Raw genomic sequence first — 14,629 nt, forward strand, 5'->3', positions numbered from 1 at the left:
AGTGGCCGTCATCGTGAGGGGCTACAGGCCTGTGAGGAAGGAGCAGCGGTCGAGCCCCCCCCTCGCCAAAGGCAAATCAGGCACACAAATCTTTTAACCCCAATATATTTCCTCCCACACCTGGACAACTCAATCCTAAACCCAACACACGCTCGAATTCACCCTCAACGAGAGCCGAGAGAGGCTGAAGCGCAACTCCGGAGCCTGCAGCCGCCATTCACCCAGGAGCACCGCCCCCCCACGGCCCAATCATGGCGGCCGCTGCAATCAGGTTAATCACCCTGGCAGGTGCCAGACGGGCCATGCGCAGATGGTTCCGTCGCGGCTCCCCACCTGGCGGCAGCTCGGACGACGAGGCCGATGGCGCCGACGACGGAGCGGCAGTTCCTCCGTGCCCCCCCAACACTCCTGCTGAAACCTCGCTGGTCGAAGAGGAGAGCGACGAGGACTCTGGTCGTGACGACGAAGCCCCGGACATCAGCGACTCGGACCCCAGCCTGGGCCACGACGACAGCTACGACCAGGACTTCTACAACGACGACTCCACCATGAGCCTCAATCTGTTTGTGCCCACGGTCAACGGCATGCACCAGCTGACCTCTGCCGACGCCGCTGCGGCTGTGGCTGCGGCTACGGCTGCGGCTACGGGCGACCAAGAGCAGCACCAGGACGATGAGATGCAACAGCAGGATGAGAGCGCGAACCTTGCCTCTACCTCTGCCACCACCGTTGCCTCTGCCTCTGCCCCTGGTGATGGCAACGATGTTCGTACCCTCACCGAGAAGCTCAGCAACGTCGACCTCGCTGGCTCTGGCGCTGGCTCTGGCTCTGGCACTGGCACTGCGGCCTCTGTCGACAACGTCACTGCCGCGGTCAAGCAGCAGCTTTCTGCTCCGGGCGACATCAACGCCAACGTTGTCCGCTTGGATGACCCCGCCGTGGTTGCTGAGCGTGCTGTGCACCTCAGGTTCATCAACGAGGCCTTGGACATGGTGAGTGTGCCCTTCCCTGCCGTCTAGTATCTCTTTGCTCAATCATCTCGCTAACTTTTTGCATGATGCAGGCCAAACTCGCCCTTCGCACCAATGAGACTCCTGTCGGATGCGTCATCGTCCACAATGGCGAGATCATTGCTCGTGGCATGAACGCGACCAACGTCACTCGCAATGGCACCCGTCACGCTGAGTTCATGGCCATCTCTGCCCTGCTCTCTGTCGCCCGCAAGGACGGCCCCAAGACCACCTCTCTCAAGCCCACTGTGCCACCCAAGAGGCCCATCAAGGGAGACAGCTCGTCCGATATCTCTTCCGTGGAGTGGCGTTCTCCCGATGAGGGCAATGAAGATGGCAGCAAGAGCCACCTGTACCCCTATGGTCAAAAGATGATCCCCAAGGAGCGTGTCAACGGTGCCATCTTCCGTGAGTGCACTCTTTATGTCACCGTCGAACCCTGCGTCATGTGCGCTTCGCTCCTTCGCCAGGTTGGCATCAAGAAGGTCTATTTTGGTGCTGTCAACGACAAGTTTGGAGGCACCGGCGGAGTCTTTAGCATCCATGCCAACTCCAACCCCATCCGCGAGGATGGCCAAACGGCCAGCGCTCATCCTCAGCCCGTCCCCGTCCAGCATCCTGATGGAGGAGGCAGCCTTGGTGTCTCGTACCCCCCCGGTGGCGGCGATGGTGGCAACATTGAGCCAGGCTACGAGATTGAGGGAGGCTGGGGCCGTGACGAGGCCGTGGCTCTTCTCCGTCGCTTTTACGTTCAGGAAAACGGCAGAGGTAAATATGATCCTCCCCTGTTATTATACATGACTGCAGTATCCTGTATTCTATGATGGCTTGCTAACGTCGATGTGCTTCAGCTCCTGTTCCACGCAAGAAGGAAGGCCGAGCCGCACGCTTGGCTGCCATGATGGAGCAGGATGGACTCTCGCTGCCCGGCCCGGATGGCGCTGGCAAACCTGCTGTGGCGTCCGCTGTTGCTGATGACAAGAAGGAGAATGTTGAGCCGCCAAAGGCTCAAGAATCTCTCAAAGGCAAGGAAGTCATGACCGAAGCGGCTGCCGAAGAGGTGTCCAACGAGGCTACCGAAGCGGCCACCGACTAGAGCAGACAGCTCTGCCCGACACGAACCACTTGTTGAAGGCTGCTCTTGATTGAGCTGGCCTGGCACAGGGTCTTCGTCTTTCATTTCTTATGTCAACATTATCGAAAGCATTCCGACGCCCATACCCATTCACCACGATGATTCCTAATCCGCAGCAATGCAACCTTGCTTCACGTGCGTTGATTGGGAAAGGGGTCGAGCCTTGGCGTTTTATCATTACAATCACGGCAGCGATGCCGCTGAAGGAGGGAGGTACTTGACATTGTTTGTTTTTTTTTTTTTTTTTTGGCGCCGCGAGTTAGAAAACTGCGAGCATAGTGGGACTATTTTTACTGTCCATCTGAGGATTCTACCATCGTCATTATTTGCTATTCCGCGGGCTTCATGCAGAGAGTATGTGGCCTCGCTCGTTCGTAGCCTTGCATCTCATTTAGCCTCGCACCCTACTTAGAAGGTAGACATAAGAGACGAATTAGCATTACCTGCTTCAAGCGACATTGTGACTGCACGTAATGACGGGGAAAAGGATGAAGAAGGCCGGTTGATTCTAGATGGCCATCACGTATGATGAGAAGCAAAATAAAAAGTATAGAAAAAGGCAAAAAGAAAATCTAATGCGTAATCTGGGAATCGAACCCAGGGCTCCCCGACGTTGCTCGGATGGCAACGGAGAATTTTACCACTAAACCAATTACGCTTGTGATTCATGTTCGAAGGCTTCCCATTTTGGCATCATGATTGTTTCGACGCAGATGAGATCGTGATGATGATTTCATGGCCTCTAGGAGGCTCGACGAGAAGATGGTTACCGGCAGATGGCATGGTATGCTCTGAATCCCATTGGGATGGCATTAGGGGTTGACGAAGCCATTCGGCTGACGGTGCTTGCTTGCATACCTAAGAAACGCACCCCAATGCCTAGTATTCCACTTGTGAGTGTCGAAGTCGATCTTCAGCTCTGGCAATCATACTGAGCGAACACGACTGATTCAACACGCTGGGCCTACGCACATGCATTGTCAAGAATCTGAATCTTCTTCCCACCTGTCTACTACGCGTTAGAGGCGGTTCTCAAGGTCAGTCACTCACCCACGCGTCTCTTATGCCGAGGAACCATTTCTGTTCTGATTTCAGCCGTAGGGCGCTAATGACACGCCGGGCTCCTCTCGACTCGAGATGGGCTCCAGTTTCTCTCGGCGCTCAAGGCGTTTTCGTCGTGTAGCTGAACTGCTATCAGCCTCGGCTGCTATCTTGCTCCATTGAAACGACGGTCTTGCGAGGCGACAGGGAGGCGGAATCAAGCACGAGCTGAAGGGGCTACCCTTCTTTCGTTTGTTGAAGCGGCAGTATAAAGACGTTGAACGAGGACGCGTGAGGAGGATGCATTCTCTCTATTCAGAATTCATCAGCTTTGCTTCATTCCTTCTTCATTCGGACTATATTCCCGTTGTTTGGCGTCCTTTAAAGAAGATAGACATAGAGAAGCCAGTAATTGACATAGACGCTATGAGTCGGCTCCCTCCCATCGAGAAGTTCTCGCTCGCAGTCCGCAAGAACAGTAACTTCTCCCCCAAGCAGCCTTTTGAGCTTCTCCTGTTTAATCAGCATCATCAACTCAACGGAGTGCTGACTATTGATCATCTTAGTCCGTGACGAGTGGGAGAAAAAAAAGTCTGACTATGAGCAGAGACTCTCCGAAGTGCTCGGCGAGCCATGGAAGATCGACATTGACCTCCGCCAAGTCTGCGCATATGCCCAAGACGGATATGCCGCTGAATCACCTGGCTCGATGACTTCTGCGTATGCTGATACCCCACGCCTTTATCAAGATGACGAACCAAACAGAAAAGCTGATCGTCCTCGGGTTGACATTGAGTTCAGGTACATTGACGGCGTGTTGTACCAGCTAAACCGCTTCATCGAAAAACATGGAGCAGCGGGCAAGTCAGAGCTCAACACCATCGCCTCGGCCCGGACCATCACCATGGACCTAGACCAAGACAAGAAATTCACCTATTGCGGCTGCACAATCTCTCCCGACGGACAGCTGGTCATTCTCTTCAGAGAGGGCTATCTGGGCGTCAACATCGACTACGCATGCTCCCTCGAGAATCTCGAAGCCGCTCTCAACGAAGCTCCGAAATCCGCTTCGACTGGCGGCCTGCCCATGAGCTTTGCCGCCCGCGCAGCCGTCAAATCTGACTGGGACAGCGAGGTGCAAGCCATCGAGGCAAAACTGAAGGACATCCTGAAGAAGGACATTGCCGTGGTGCCGCAGTTTGAGCAAGTCTTTGACAAGCTGAGCGCCGCAAAGGACGCACCGGAAAGCTGGCAGCAGAACCTGGGTCTCTTTCTCAAATTGTATTTCGAGGGCCTTGTGCACTACCTCGAGCACCAGAAGTTTGGCGAGGACGACATGCTGTACGAGGCTTTCAACGAGACGATTGACAAGGCGACTGTCGCCTTTCGCATCGTTGACAAGGGCCAACTGAAGCACTCCACCTATAACGAGTGTGTCATAGAGGACGGCACCCTGATTCTCCAGGTATTTGTTCTCTCCCTCTTGCCCTCTCTATGCATCATGTTTGGTATGGATGCTCTGCTTCGACGCATGCTAACCAGGAGAACACGGGCTAGACGATCCCCGAGTATTTCGGCACCAACGTCGACCAAGTCGCCAGCAACCTGATGGATTTGCTGTAAGTCTGAGCGCTGGATGGGTTTGTGGGGTCAAACATTGCCTGTACGAAATCGCAGCATCTGCATACATGATGCAACATAGATACCAAATAACACCCAGTAAGAGTCATACATCGTACCTTGTTCCAAGTACACACGGAGGAGAGGCTCCCCCCCCTCGAAAGCCCCGTAACAGCACGGCAATCCGCTGGCAAAGAGACCAAGTGGAGGCGTTTGGGCGAGGATTCTCTTCACCTACAGCTTCGTTACACGTGTTGATGCAGGGTGAAGGGGAAGCCTGGCGCCTCTGGTTGGCTGGTGCCGGGACAGGCTTGCAGGCATTGGGAGTGCGTGCGGCCCACCCATGGAGGCATGAGATGCGTGACCGGCTGCATGTAGGGAGTTTGCATGCATGTATAAAGACGATGGGGACTTGGTAAAGAGAGTGAGGCGACAAAGGCCCAGTCGCTTGGACGAGCAGCAGTTTCCAGTCATCCATCAACGAACCAGATATATTGATCAATTTCTTCTGCAGGCCAAAGCCCAATCGGTGCCGGACTTGTCTTGTGTGACCCTGGAACGACCAGAAAAGCAGCACTCCAGAGGGTGAAATCATTCTGGCGGTGGGCAGTAATACCCCGCGGAACGGAAGCGATTCGACGCGGCATCTTCTCTCTATTTTCATCCGTGTCTCTGGAGAGGTTGCAGCATTCTCTCATTCAGTTTGATTGATATTCCTCCGAAGATTCTCTTCTCTGTCTTTCTTCTTTTCCTGGCAAAGTACACAATGTATGGCGAGGCATTATCTCATGCATCATCTTGTGGCCTTGCTGACCTCTCTCACCAGAGCCAGTGATGCCAGTACCTAATCCGACGACGCCTCTGGCCGAAAATAGGGCCGCTGCAAAGCGCCAGGCCGTCACTACTGTGTCTATCGTGGCCCTCATCCTCATCCTGTGGCCAGAACGCTTCATCATACTGAGAAACCTTTGTCTGGTCCCCGTGGTGGCCTGGGCGACGGCACTGGTGTTTGATCTGAAGCATGGAGCGCTGGATGCGTGGGACGGAGTGCCAGCATGGCTGAAGAGAATCATCGGTGCAGACGACAATAACAGCGGCAGCAACAACAACAACTACAGCAACAACTACAGCAGAAGAAATGAGTCTATTCACATGAGAAACCGACAGCATGCATCGCCGATGAAACTGTCTGACTATGTGTTGACGCATCTCGGTAACTCGGTTTCTCTCATCATGAGCGAGGCGGTGAGGCTCTGGGAGCTCGCTCGCCCGATCCTGGCGGAATGGGCGCGTCAAGCCATCCAATGGCTCAACTCTCAAAGTTTGTGAACCTTGCACCATCTCCCATCCATTCCTCCACGGTGTATGCAGGATCAGGCCGTTAATTGCAATCATCTCACTCAGCATCGATAAGCCAGGCTTCGTCATCTGCCTCGTCTAAGAAGCCGGCTCCCAAGTTCACTCAGTACTATGGCATCTTGGTCAAAGCACCCCGGGGCCCCGACATTCCTCCTCCTTTCGCGCCTCTCTTTCAGATGCGAGACGTCCCGGGCAGTTTCGACTCGAGGGAAAGCAAGCATGGGGCAACTGTTCCCTCAGTGCTGAGCTCTTGGGACGCCGAATGTCGGTTGTCTCTGGTCCTAGTGGAAAAGACAGTATGGGACGATGGGCACCTAACGCTGCGCCGCAAACTGTCGACCGGGACGAATTGGAGCCTGTCGCCGCCAGGACGTGGGAAATTCGACAAGCAGATGGAGAAGCCAGAGTTTGGCCAGATCAAAGGCATCGACGTGGTTGGGCTCGGCGACGGAGAGTACGATGCTCTGCATAAATGTCGCCAATGTAAGTCATGGACATCTCAACCGGCAAACCACTTGGTAATAGGTAGCGAGTGGCTAATCCATCCCAGGTTTCCAGCTCCTGTCTCAGGACTGGAAGTACACGAGGATGCTCTGGGACGACGTCGACTTTGCCGTCATCCTCGGCCTGTTAGTCCTTGGACCAGCTGCGGCCGCCAAATGCGTCGAGCTCTACCGATCGCTTTGCCAGCTCAGAGAGAAGCAGGCTGGCGCCGGGACGCGAGGCGCTCCTGGGCTGAGTCCCTTGCTCGTCGCGGCAGCAACGGGAAGCCTGGCGGCACCTTTTGCGTTGCCATTGATGGCTGCTGCCGCGGCTGCGGCTGCGATGAAGAAGGGCGGCAAGAACGGTATGCCGGAGCAGAGAAGAAAGGCATATCGAAGCCTGACGGTTCAGTTCCCAGAGCTAAAGGTGCTGTTTGAGGAGGAGGAGGGGGAGCAGAGGGAGGAGGAGGAGTGGAAGGAGGAGGAGGAAGATTACTACAACGAGGCCTTTAGCCCGTTTGACTGGTGAAGCAAATATCTTGTGAAGAAGAAGACACAGCACGCCATAAGACTGAGGCTATACAGATAGTACCAGCAAATAGATCTTATCAGACCCCCCTTTCAAAGGGATCTTCAAGTTTAAATGAGGGCGCTCCTCGGCATCTCCCAGCAGGCTCCAAGCCATCACTCGTATCGCCCCATTGAATCCCGGTTGTGATAAATGCAAGATCCAGTTGCGTGTTTCCAAGAATAAACACGAGGCGCCACACCATCTCTCGGTCGTCTTGCTAGTGCTGCCCGGGCAGTAGTAAACAGCTTGGCCCAGCCCTAGCCAATGCCCTGGAACATGCGCCAGTCGCCCGCTTCTAGTGGCTGCGGGACCTTGCTGCTGAGGCGGAGGCGCAGCAGCAGAAGACGGGAAGAAGAAAATAATGCTCCGTAGGACGAAAGGGTCTATGGGCATTGTTGACGAAGGGTTAATACATATGATGCCTGTTCAGTGAGGCAAATGCTCGATACCCAATTTGTATACACTCCGATGACACTCCTCATAGACATCCCCCTGATACAAGTCCATGATTGTGCCAGGGCATCACGATCTTTGAATCATCCACCATACAGCGTCAAACCCACAGTGCCGGTAATAGCACCCGACTCAACTGCTGTTGGAAAGCCCCCCCAATAGTGACCCAAGCTTCAGCTCAGGGGCACCACCAGGGACTCGGCAGCCCCTGGAGCTCGTAGCAACCAGGCACCAGGACCATGTGCATGTGGTCATCGTACTACCATGCCCACGCAAATGGATGAGATGGTCTCCACATCCAAAAAAGGGTGCATAAGATCCTCATGTCTCAATCGAAGGGATGCATCAGCCACAGGCCCAGAGCACAAATCCCCTCCGTCTGACTGCTATTTGCAGCGTCAGTTTGACTTTATTCGCACTCCCCCCCTCTCCGGATGCGGCGTCCGTGTCAGCCTCTCAAGACTGGAGCGACTACCTCGTGCTTAGCATTTCGACCGGGGCCTTTGCGGTGCCTTTTAAATGTTTCCAAACTTCCCATTCTTTTGACACTTCCAACAGGCCGTCCTTTGTCAACCCACCTCGCGTCCTCCTTCTTCTACGTCTTCTCGTCCGTCTCGCTTGTTGTCCCCTTTGTGGCGTCATTCCATACTCCATTCGTTCCTCGCGTCTCGCACCTCGACGTCGCTTATCCTGAACGACCCCCCGATTTGATTAATACGCTTCCTTCGATTGGCGGATTGCGTTGATTGATTCCAATTGGAAAAGCCCCCCCAACCACGGTTGACAGCTACGCGCAAAGCTACCAACAATCGCTATCCTCTCTTTCCGAACGAGCCATCGAACTCATCGCTTCCTCCCCTCCTTCAATTTCCCATCGATTTCTCGACCGCTCGCTTTCGAACTTCTCGACATCCAAAGACACACACACACACACACACAATCAACGCAAAATGTCACCCTCCACGATCCCTCCCATCACCGTCACGGCCGCGCAGGATGGCCTCTTCTCCGAGGACCTCATCTCTCCAGACGTCTCCGCCTCCCTGCCCCAGGGCTACCAACTGCGAGCCCTTCGCCGCTCCGACTACGACTCCGGCTTCCTCGAGTGCCTCCGGGTGCTGACGACGGTCGGCGACATTAGCGAGGAAAAGTTCCAGAAGCAGTACGACAACATGGTGGCTCGCGAGGACTATTACATCATTGTTATTGAAGACACGGCGCGGGAGAAGAACTCTGTCGTGGCTACTGGCGCCCTGATAGTCGAGCACAAGTTGTAAGTTGCTACAATCATCTCTCTCCTTGTCTTCTGGAGGAGAAGAGTCTTCCCCCCCCCCAAGCCCGGAAGTGGCCCAGTGTCCAGCTAACTTTTCCTCCTCCTCTCCAGCATCCACAGCCTGGGCAAGGTCGGCCACATCGAGGACATCGCCGTCGCCAAGGATCAGCAGGGCAAGAAGCTCGGCCTCCGACTCATCCAGGCCCTCGACTTTGTCGCCGAGAAGATTGGCTGCTACAAGAGCATCCTCGACTGCAGCGACGCCAACGAGGGCTTCTACGTCAAGTGCGGCTTCCGACGAGCAGGCCTGCAAATGGCTCACTACTACGAGGGCGGCAAAAGTAAATCACACTAAAAGCCCTCCCCTTTCCTCTCCCCCTACCACTCACGGATATACAACTCGAAAAAAGACACCTCGGACACACCTTTCCTCCCCCCCCTTAATGACGCATCCTCTTTCATAGTCTCCCGTGGCTTGATTTGATGCATAGCAGCTGATGATGATTCTGTGATTTCTTTCTATGGCGCAGGCAGTAAAATCTAGAAGGGATCTAGATGAATAATAGACGGCAAACCAGCATCACAAGAGACGGACGGGAAGAAGTAGCTGAAGACATAATAGAATTTTCTATCTTTGTTTATTTTCGAACCAAAGAATTGCCATGCGTCGGTCACAGCGATTACTCCAGATGGGTATTGCTCATTAACTGGAATGCCATAGATCACGAATATAGCCAACAATGAATAACCCCCAACCCATCTGCTCTCTACCGTCCCATCCATCCTCCATCCACGACCAGGATATGCCCGCTCACATACGCACTCGCCTTGCTCGCAAGGTACACGGCCGTTCCCTTAAAGTCCTCGGGCGATCCCCATCTGCCCGCCGGGATTCTGGAGCTGATGCTCGCTAGCCTCTCCGGGTTGTTGAGTAGCGCCGTGTTCATCTCCGTTTCGATGTAGCCCGGCGCAATGGCGTTGACCGTGATGCCCTTGGCCGTCCACTCGTTGGCAAACGATTTTGTGACCTGGCCGACGGCCCCCTTGGAGGCTGCGTACGCCGGAACCGTGAAGCCGCCTTGGAAGGTCAGGAGAGAGGCGAAGTTGATGATGCTGCCGCGGCGGCCGGTGGCGGGAGAGGGGGGCAGCGAGAGCATCTCGCGGCCAAAGTCGCGGCAGAGGGTGAAGACGGTGTTGAGGTTGACTTGGAGGACCTGATTTCTGGGTGTAAGTGTCCCGATATCTCGACCCAATGTTAGTTTGGACAGCAGCACGTACATCGTTCCAGTCACTGTCGGGAAATTCCTCGCAGGGATGCCTCCTCTGGATTCCGGCACAGTTGACCAGAATGTCAACCTTGTGGCCCGCGGCCTTGACGTCCTTGGCTATGTTGGCGACCTGCTCCTGGACGGCGAGATCAGCCGTAAAGACCCATGCCTTGCGGCCAGTCTTCTCGACGGCCTCCTTTGTCGCCGTCGATGTGGTGTCTCTCTGTCGACCCCCAGATCTGTCAGTTCCTAGACAACATCTTTTCGCACTGCTCGCTCTCACTACCCGCCTGACTCAGAGTGCGGCGTACCTGGATCAGGATTATGTCTGCGCCGGCTTCGGCGAGCCCAATGGCAACAGCTTGTCCAATGCCCCTTGTAGCACCGGTGATGAGAGCTGTAGAGCCCTCGAGCGAGAACATGGAGGCCATCTTGACGTCGAAACCAGCTGGAAGATTAAATCAAGACTGGTGGGCACCGAGGAAAAAGTGCTGTGAAAGGAGAAGAAATCAAATCCTGACGCCTGCTTGCAACGTTCCGGGGGAGCATCGCCTCGACCGGACGAATCATATAAGCCATCACCCGCCAGACCATTAGAGCTGAAATGTTCCCCCAACATGCATTTTACGCATGGATGGAGGGGCAGGATTCGGGAGCTGCCCCGCGATTTCGCCAACAAGAACCAATACAGGCTCGCACCTGTTCCGGCAACCCCTGCCGGCATGGAGACGTGGAACCACTTGATGTACAGCAAAAAAGCCATTTCTCCACGTTGCCGCTGCTTTGCCCCCAACTTGCTTCGGCTAGAGATGGCTTGTTATCCTATGATCCCCTGGGTCTTCCGGCACCGATTTACTTGATTCGAGGGGTGTGGATTCCTTAGCTTGCCGGTGGCTTGAGGGGAGGGGGGAAAGGGCCGGGACGAGCTACCTGGAACGGAGAATTCTTCGCCTGCTCCGTTCGATATCGGAGCCTTGTGTGTGGTTTCCGTTATGTCATTCCGGGATTGGGCGTCTTGGTTGGCTTGATTGCTCGGGATTGTCTCCTGATTCATAGACGGGATATTCGTGGGGATGGTGTAGCAGTGATCATGTGGACCGGCTTAGGTGTGGTAGGCAATTTATTCTCTCCATTCATATATACCTTGGGTGAGAGCTTCTGGAGTTCAGCCTTCTGCTGGCTTGTTAGGCATGAAGCTTGAGGCCCTGTGTCTGTACTCTGTCTCGATACAGCTTCGCTTCCATTGCGTCAGAAAGAGCCCGAACTCATTCAACAGAGTCTCTAGATTGACAGCTTTCCAACTTCCACCATGTGTGCTGCCAAAATCAAAGCTTCCGTCTTGTACGGCCCAAAAGATCTCCGCCTGGTATGTAAAGCAGTGGATGACTTGCTGTCCGAAGAAAATGGCAGCAGGTCAACAGACGACCAAGCCAAGACGCATTCCATCGAGCAGCTCAGCCTCGCTGACCCCTTAGCATCACAGGAAGAACGCCGCCTCCCAGCTCCTGAAGAAGACGAAGTTCAAGTCGCTATCCAATCCACCGGCCTCTGCGGCTCTGACGTGCACTACTTCCACCACTTTCGCAATGGCGACCTTCTTGTGCGCCAGCCGCTGACGCTGGGCCACGAGTCCAGCGGCACCGTTGTCGCTGTTGGTGAGGAAGTCATCGACCTCAAGCCGGGCGACCGGGTCGCGCTCGAGGTCGGCTTGCCGTGCGAGCACTGCGAGTACTGCGAAGGCGGCAGATACAACATCTGCAAGGACATGAGGTTTCGGAGCTCGGCCAAGTCCTATCCTCATGCGCAGGGGACGCTGCAGGAGAGGATCAACCATCCTGCGCGATGGACTCACAAGTATGTTTCCCACGTGAAGCGTCCATCTTGAAATTGGACGATGAAAGGAGATGGGCTGACACTGGTGATCATCCGTCGCACACAGGCTCCCGGAATCCATGTCTCTTGATCTGGGAGCTCTCGTCGAGCCTCTCTCCGTCGCCATGCACGCCAACCGCCGCGCCAACCTCCCCCCTGGGTCCGCCGTCGTCGTCTTCGGCGCCGGAAGCGTTGGTCTCCTGACCGCGGCCATGAGCAAAATCAACGGCGCCTCTGCCGTCGTCATCGCGGACATTCAAAAGGACCGCGTCGATTTCGCCATCGACAACGGCTTCGCAGACACGGGCTTCGTCGTGCCATTGGTGAGGCCGCAGTCAATCGACGAGAAGCTCAAGTTTGCACAGGAGGTCGCGAGGATGGCCCGGGCTGCTCGAGTGAATGGCGAGTCAGTTGACGAGTTTGGAGCTGCGTTTGAGTGCACGGGCGTGGAGGCTTGTTTGCAGAGCGGAATCTACGTGAGTGGTTCTTCCTGGCAACCCAAAGATCCGAATAAGAGTGAGTAATGCTAATGGGAAGCCATATATAGGCAACCAAACCCGGAGGAAAAGTAATGATCATTGGCATGGGTACGCCGATCGTTGTATTGCCCATAGCTTCGGCCTCCCTTCGAGAAGTCGACCTCGTGGGCGTCTTTCGATATGCCAGCACGTATGCTGCAGCCATCGAGATGCTGGCCAACAAGCCGCCAGGGTTGCCCGACTTGGAGAAGCTCGTCACTCATCGCTTCAAGGGCATGGACGAGATCAAGCACGCGTTTGAAATGGCGGGCAACATCAAGGACGAAGAGGGCAATCTGGTCATCAAGGTTGTGGTAGACATGTCTTAGCAGCACCTCGCAGGATCACGGGACCACATGAATGAAGTTACGATTTTGATGACAAGCATGCTATACGAGACTGAAAGACGTGTCTTCTGCACGAGTAATCTAGCCGTACAGGCTGCGTACATGCTAACTGAAAATACCGCTCTGACCAATGCAAGGCTATGATTTATCAGGGAAGCCAAAATCGATGCCGAACGGAGGGTAGACGTAGCGCTTCAGCTCGCCCTTGCTCGCCAGGTCGTTTGAGTAATCATTCAGCAGCTTCATGTCCTCGTCGTCCAGGTCGACAATCTCCAGGTTGGCCTTGATGCGAGCGGGCGTAACCGACTTTGCCAGCACGGTGCTGCCACGGTTCACTATTCAAAACAGAATGTAAGTATGTGTAGTCCGATGAGAGGCATGCTCAAGTAGAGGAACAAGAAGCGTACCGTGATAGCTCAACAGGACAGTGGTGGGTGAAATCCCCTTCTTCTCGGCAATCTTGACCACGGGATCGGCGCTCATCAGCGGGCTGCCCGTGCTGCCCAGGGGGCTGTAGGCCATGATGTGGATGCCCTTTTCCTTGCAGAAATCGACAATCTCCTGCTGGGGCAGGCTGGGGTGGTTCTCAATCTGGTTGACGGCGGGGATAACGGTGGCGTGAGGGAGAAGCTGCTCGAGATACTTCTTGCTGTACTACACCATGTCATTATGTTAGAGGCTGTCGGACAGCAGTATGAGATGCTCCAAGACATACGTTGCTGACGCCAATGGACTTGGTCTTGCCCGTCGCGAGAACAGCCTCCATCTGCTTCCAGCCGTCGACGTGATTGTAGTCCCAGATGACGTCTCGCTTGCCGTCGGGCAGGGTAGGGAACTTGTCGTGATTGCCTGTGAGTAAGGAGTTAGACGATCTGATTGAAGGCGTCTCGTCGATAAAAAACATGTCATATCTCTTACCTTCAGGGTTCAGCAGAACTGGCCAATGCTGCAGTTGTCAATAACTCGTCAGCATGCTGCTCACGAATATGTAGGCAACCCAGGTGCCAGGTCCAGGTCCGTACTCACCACCAGCAGCAAGTCGACATAGTCCAGCCCCAGGCTTCTCAAGCTCTTATCCAGGCCCAGCACAACCCGCGTGTTGTACGTAGCCCAGATCTTGGTCACGACGAAAATGTCCTCGCGCTTCACCCCCGCAGCAAAAGCCTCCTTGAGGCCCTCGCCCACCTCGTCCTCGTTGCCGTAGCAGTAAGCTCCGTCGATGAGCTTGTAGCCGATCTGAAGCGCGTAGGAGACGGCCGCCTTGACCTCGCCGGCTTTGGACTGCCATGTTCCTGCAAAAGTTCAAAATCAGTCATGTTGATCGATGGCACTTTTTGATTTTCTTTGCTTTGATTTTCTTTGCTTTGATTTCCTTTGCTTTGATTTCCTTTGCTTTGCTTTGCTTTGCTTGCTTTGCGCGCACATCGAAATTGCCCCTCCCCCGCCATTGGCAACTCTGCCTCCCCCCTCACAGGAGGGAGACTGATTGAGACATACCGAGACCAACAGCTGGAATCTCCAGGCCATTGTTGAGCTTGAACGAAGTAGCGACCATTTTGGCAATTTTGCTTTCTTTCTTCTGGGGGGGGGGGGGGGGGGGGGGGAAGACTGAACAGCTTTTGAAAAGACGCAGTTGTTTGAGCAACCTACTAACCTCGCATCTAGCATGCACCGGTCAAG

General features: G+C 54.8%; 7 protein-coding genes across 7 annotated transcripts; 5 read left to right on the forward strand and 2 right to left on the reverse strand.

The window, feature by feature from the left end:
* Positions 1–251: 251 nt before the first annotated feature.
* TRIREDRAFT_124320 (Hypothetical protein) lies at positions 252–2,106 on the forward strand (the record flags this gene model as incomplete). The annotated part of the gene is made up of 3 exons (XM_006964085.1): positions 252–992; positions 1,064–1,778; positions 1,862–2,106. The coding sequence occupies 3 exons, from the start codon at positions 252–254 to the stop codon at positions 2,104–2,106; spliced, it is 1,701 nt and encodes a 566-aa protein (XP_006964147.1).
* A 1,506-nt stretch (positions 2,107–3,612) lies between these two features.
* TRIREDRAFT_59197 (uncharacterized protein) lies at positions 3,613–4,809 on the forward strand (the record flags this gene model as incomplete). The annotated part of the gene is made up of 4 exons (XM_006964086.1): positions 3,613–3,664; positions 3,753–3,906; positions 3,988–4,651; positions 4,744–4,809. The coding sequence occupies 4 exons, from the start codon at positions 3,613–3,615 to the stop codon at positions 4,807–4,809; spliced, it is 936 nt and encodes a 311-aa protein (XP_006964148.1).
* A 731-nt stretch (positions 4,810–5,540) lies between these two features.
* On the forward strand, positions 5,541–7,176 carry TRIREDRAFT_121189 (uncharacterized protein; the record flags this gene model as incomplete). Its single annotated transcript, XM_006964087.1, has 4 exons — positions 5,541–5,574; positions 5,633–6,127; positions 6,211–6,648; positions 6,716–7,176. Exons 2-4 carry the CDS (start codon positions 5,641–5,643, stop codon positions 7,174–7,176), a joined length of 1,386 nt encoding a protein of 461 aa, XP_006964149.1. The 5' UTR covers positions 5,541–5,574; positions 5,633–5,640.
* Positions 7,177–8,621: 1,445 nt separating this feature from the next.
* Positions 8,622–9,299, forward strand: TRIREDRAFT_121191 (acetyltransferase; the record flags this gene model as incomplete). The annotated part of the gene is made up of 2 exons (XM_006964088.1): positions 8,622–8,944; positions 9,056–9,299. The coding sequence occupies 2 exons, from the start codon at positions 8,622–8,624 to the stop codon at positions 9,297–9,299; spliced, it is 567 nt and encodes a 188-aa protein (XP_006964150.1).
* Positions 9,300–9,663: 364 nt separating this feature from the next.
* TRIREDRAFT_46936 (uncharacterized protein) lies at positions 9,664–10,673 on the reverse strand. Its single transcript, XM_006963993.1, has 3 exons — positions 10,524–10,673; positions 10,223–10,435; positions 9,664–10,158 (listed from the first exon to the last, which is right to left on the reverse strand). Exons 1-3 carry the CDS (start codon positions 10,641–10,643, stop codon positions 9,712–9,714), a joined length of 780 nt encoding a protein of 259 aa, XP_006964055.1. The 5' UTR covers positions 10,644–10,673; the 3' UTR covers positions 9,664–9,711.
* Positions 10,674–11,460: 787 nt separating this feature from the next.
* TRIREDRAFT_76784 (uncharacterized protein) lies at positions 11,461–12,931 on the forward strand (the record flags this gene model as incomplete). Its single annotated transcript, XM_006964089.1, has 4 exons — positions 11,461–11,578; positions 11,696–12,066; positions 12,152–12,560; positions 12,632–12,931. The coding sequence occupies exons 1-4, from the start codon at positions 11,522–11,524 to the stop codon at positions 12,929–12,931; spliced, it is 1,137 nt and encodes a 378-aa protein (XP_006964151.1). The 5' UTR covers positions 11,461–11,521.
* A 64-nt stretch (positions 12,932–12,995) lies between these two features.
* gar1 (D-galacturonic acid reductase) lies at positions 12,996–14,504 on the reverse strand (the record flags this gene model as incomplete). Its single annotated transcript, XM_006963967.1, has 6 exons — positions 12,996–13,284; positions 13,357–13,603; positions 13,665–13,798; positions 13,868–13,895; positions 13,976–14,241; positions 14,447–14,504. The coding sequence occupies 6 exons, from the start codon at positions 14,502–14,504 to the stop codon at positions 13,088–13,090; spliced, it is 930 nt and encodes a 309-aa protein (XP_006964029.1). The 3' UTR covers positions 12,996–13,087.
* Between the last annotated feature and the right edge of the window lie 125 nt (positions 14,505–14,629).

This window comes from Trichoderma reesei (genome assembly GCF_000167675.1).
Source record: "Trichoderma reesei QM6a unplaced genomic scaffold TRIREscaffold_6, whole genome shotgun sequence".
Taxonomy (NCBI): domain Eukaryota; kingdom Fungi; phylum Ascomycota; class Sordariomycetes; order Hypocreales; family Hypocreaceae; genus Trichoderma; species Trichoderma reesei.

Coding starts and splice junctions, on each gene's coding strand:
- TRIREDRAFT_46936 (XM_006963993.1), bottom strand. CDS start 10,643: ATGGCCTCCATGTTCTCGCTCGAGGGCTCTACAGCTCTCATCACCGGT. Junction 10,436..10,523: donor CAGACATAATCCTGATCCAG/GTACGCCGCACT, acceptor GGGGGTCGACAG/AGAGACACCACATCGACGGC. Junction 10,159..10,222: donor CCGACAGTGACTGGAACGAT/GTACGTGCTGCT, acceptor CCCAGAAATCAG/GTCCTCCAAGTCAACCTCAA.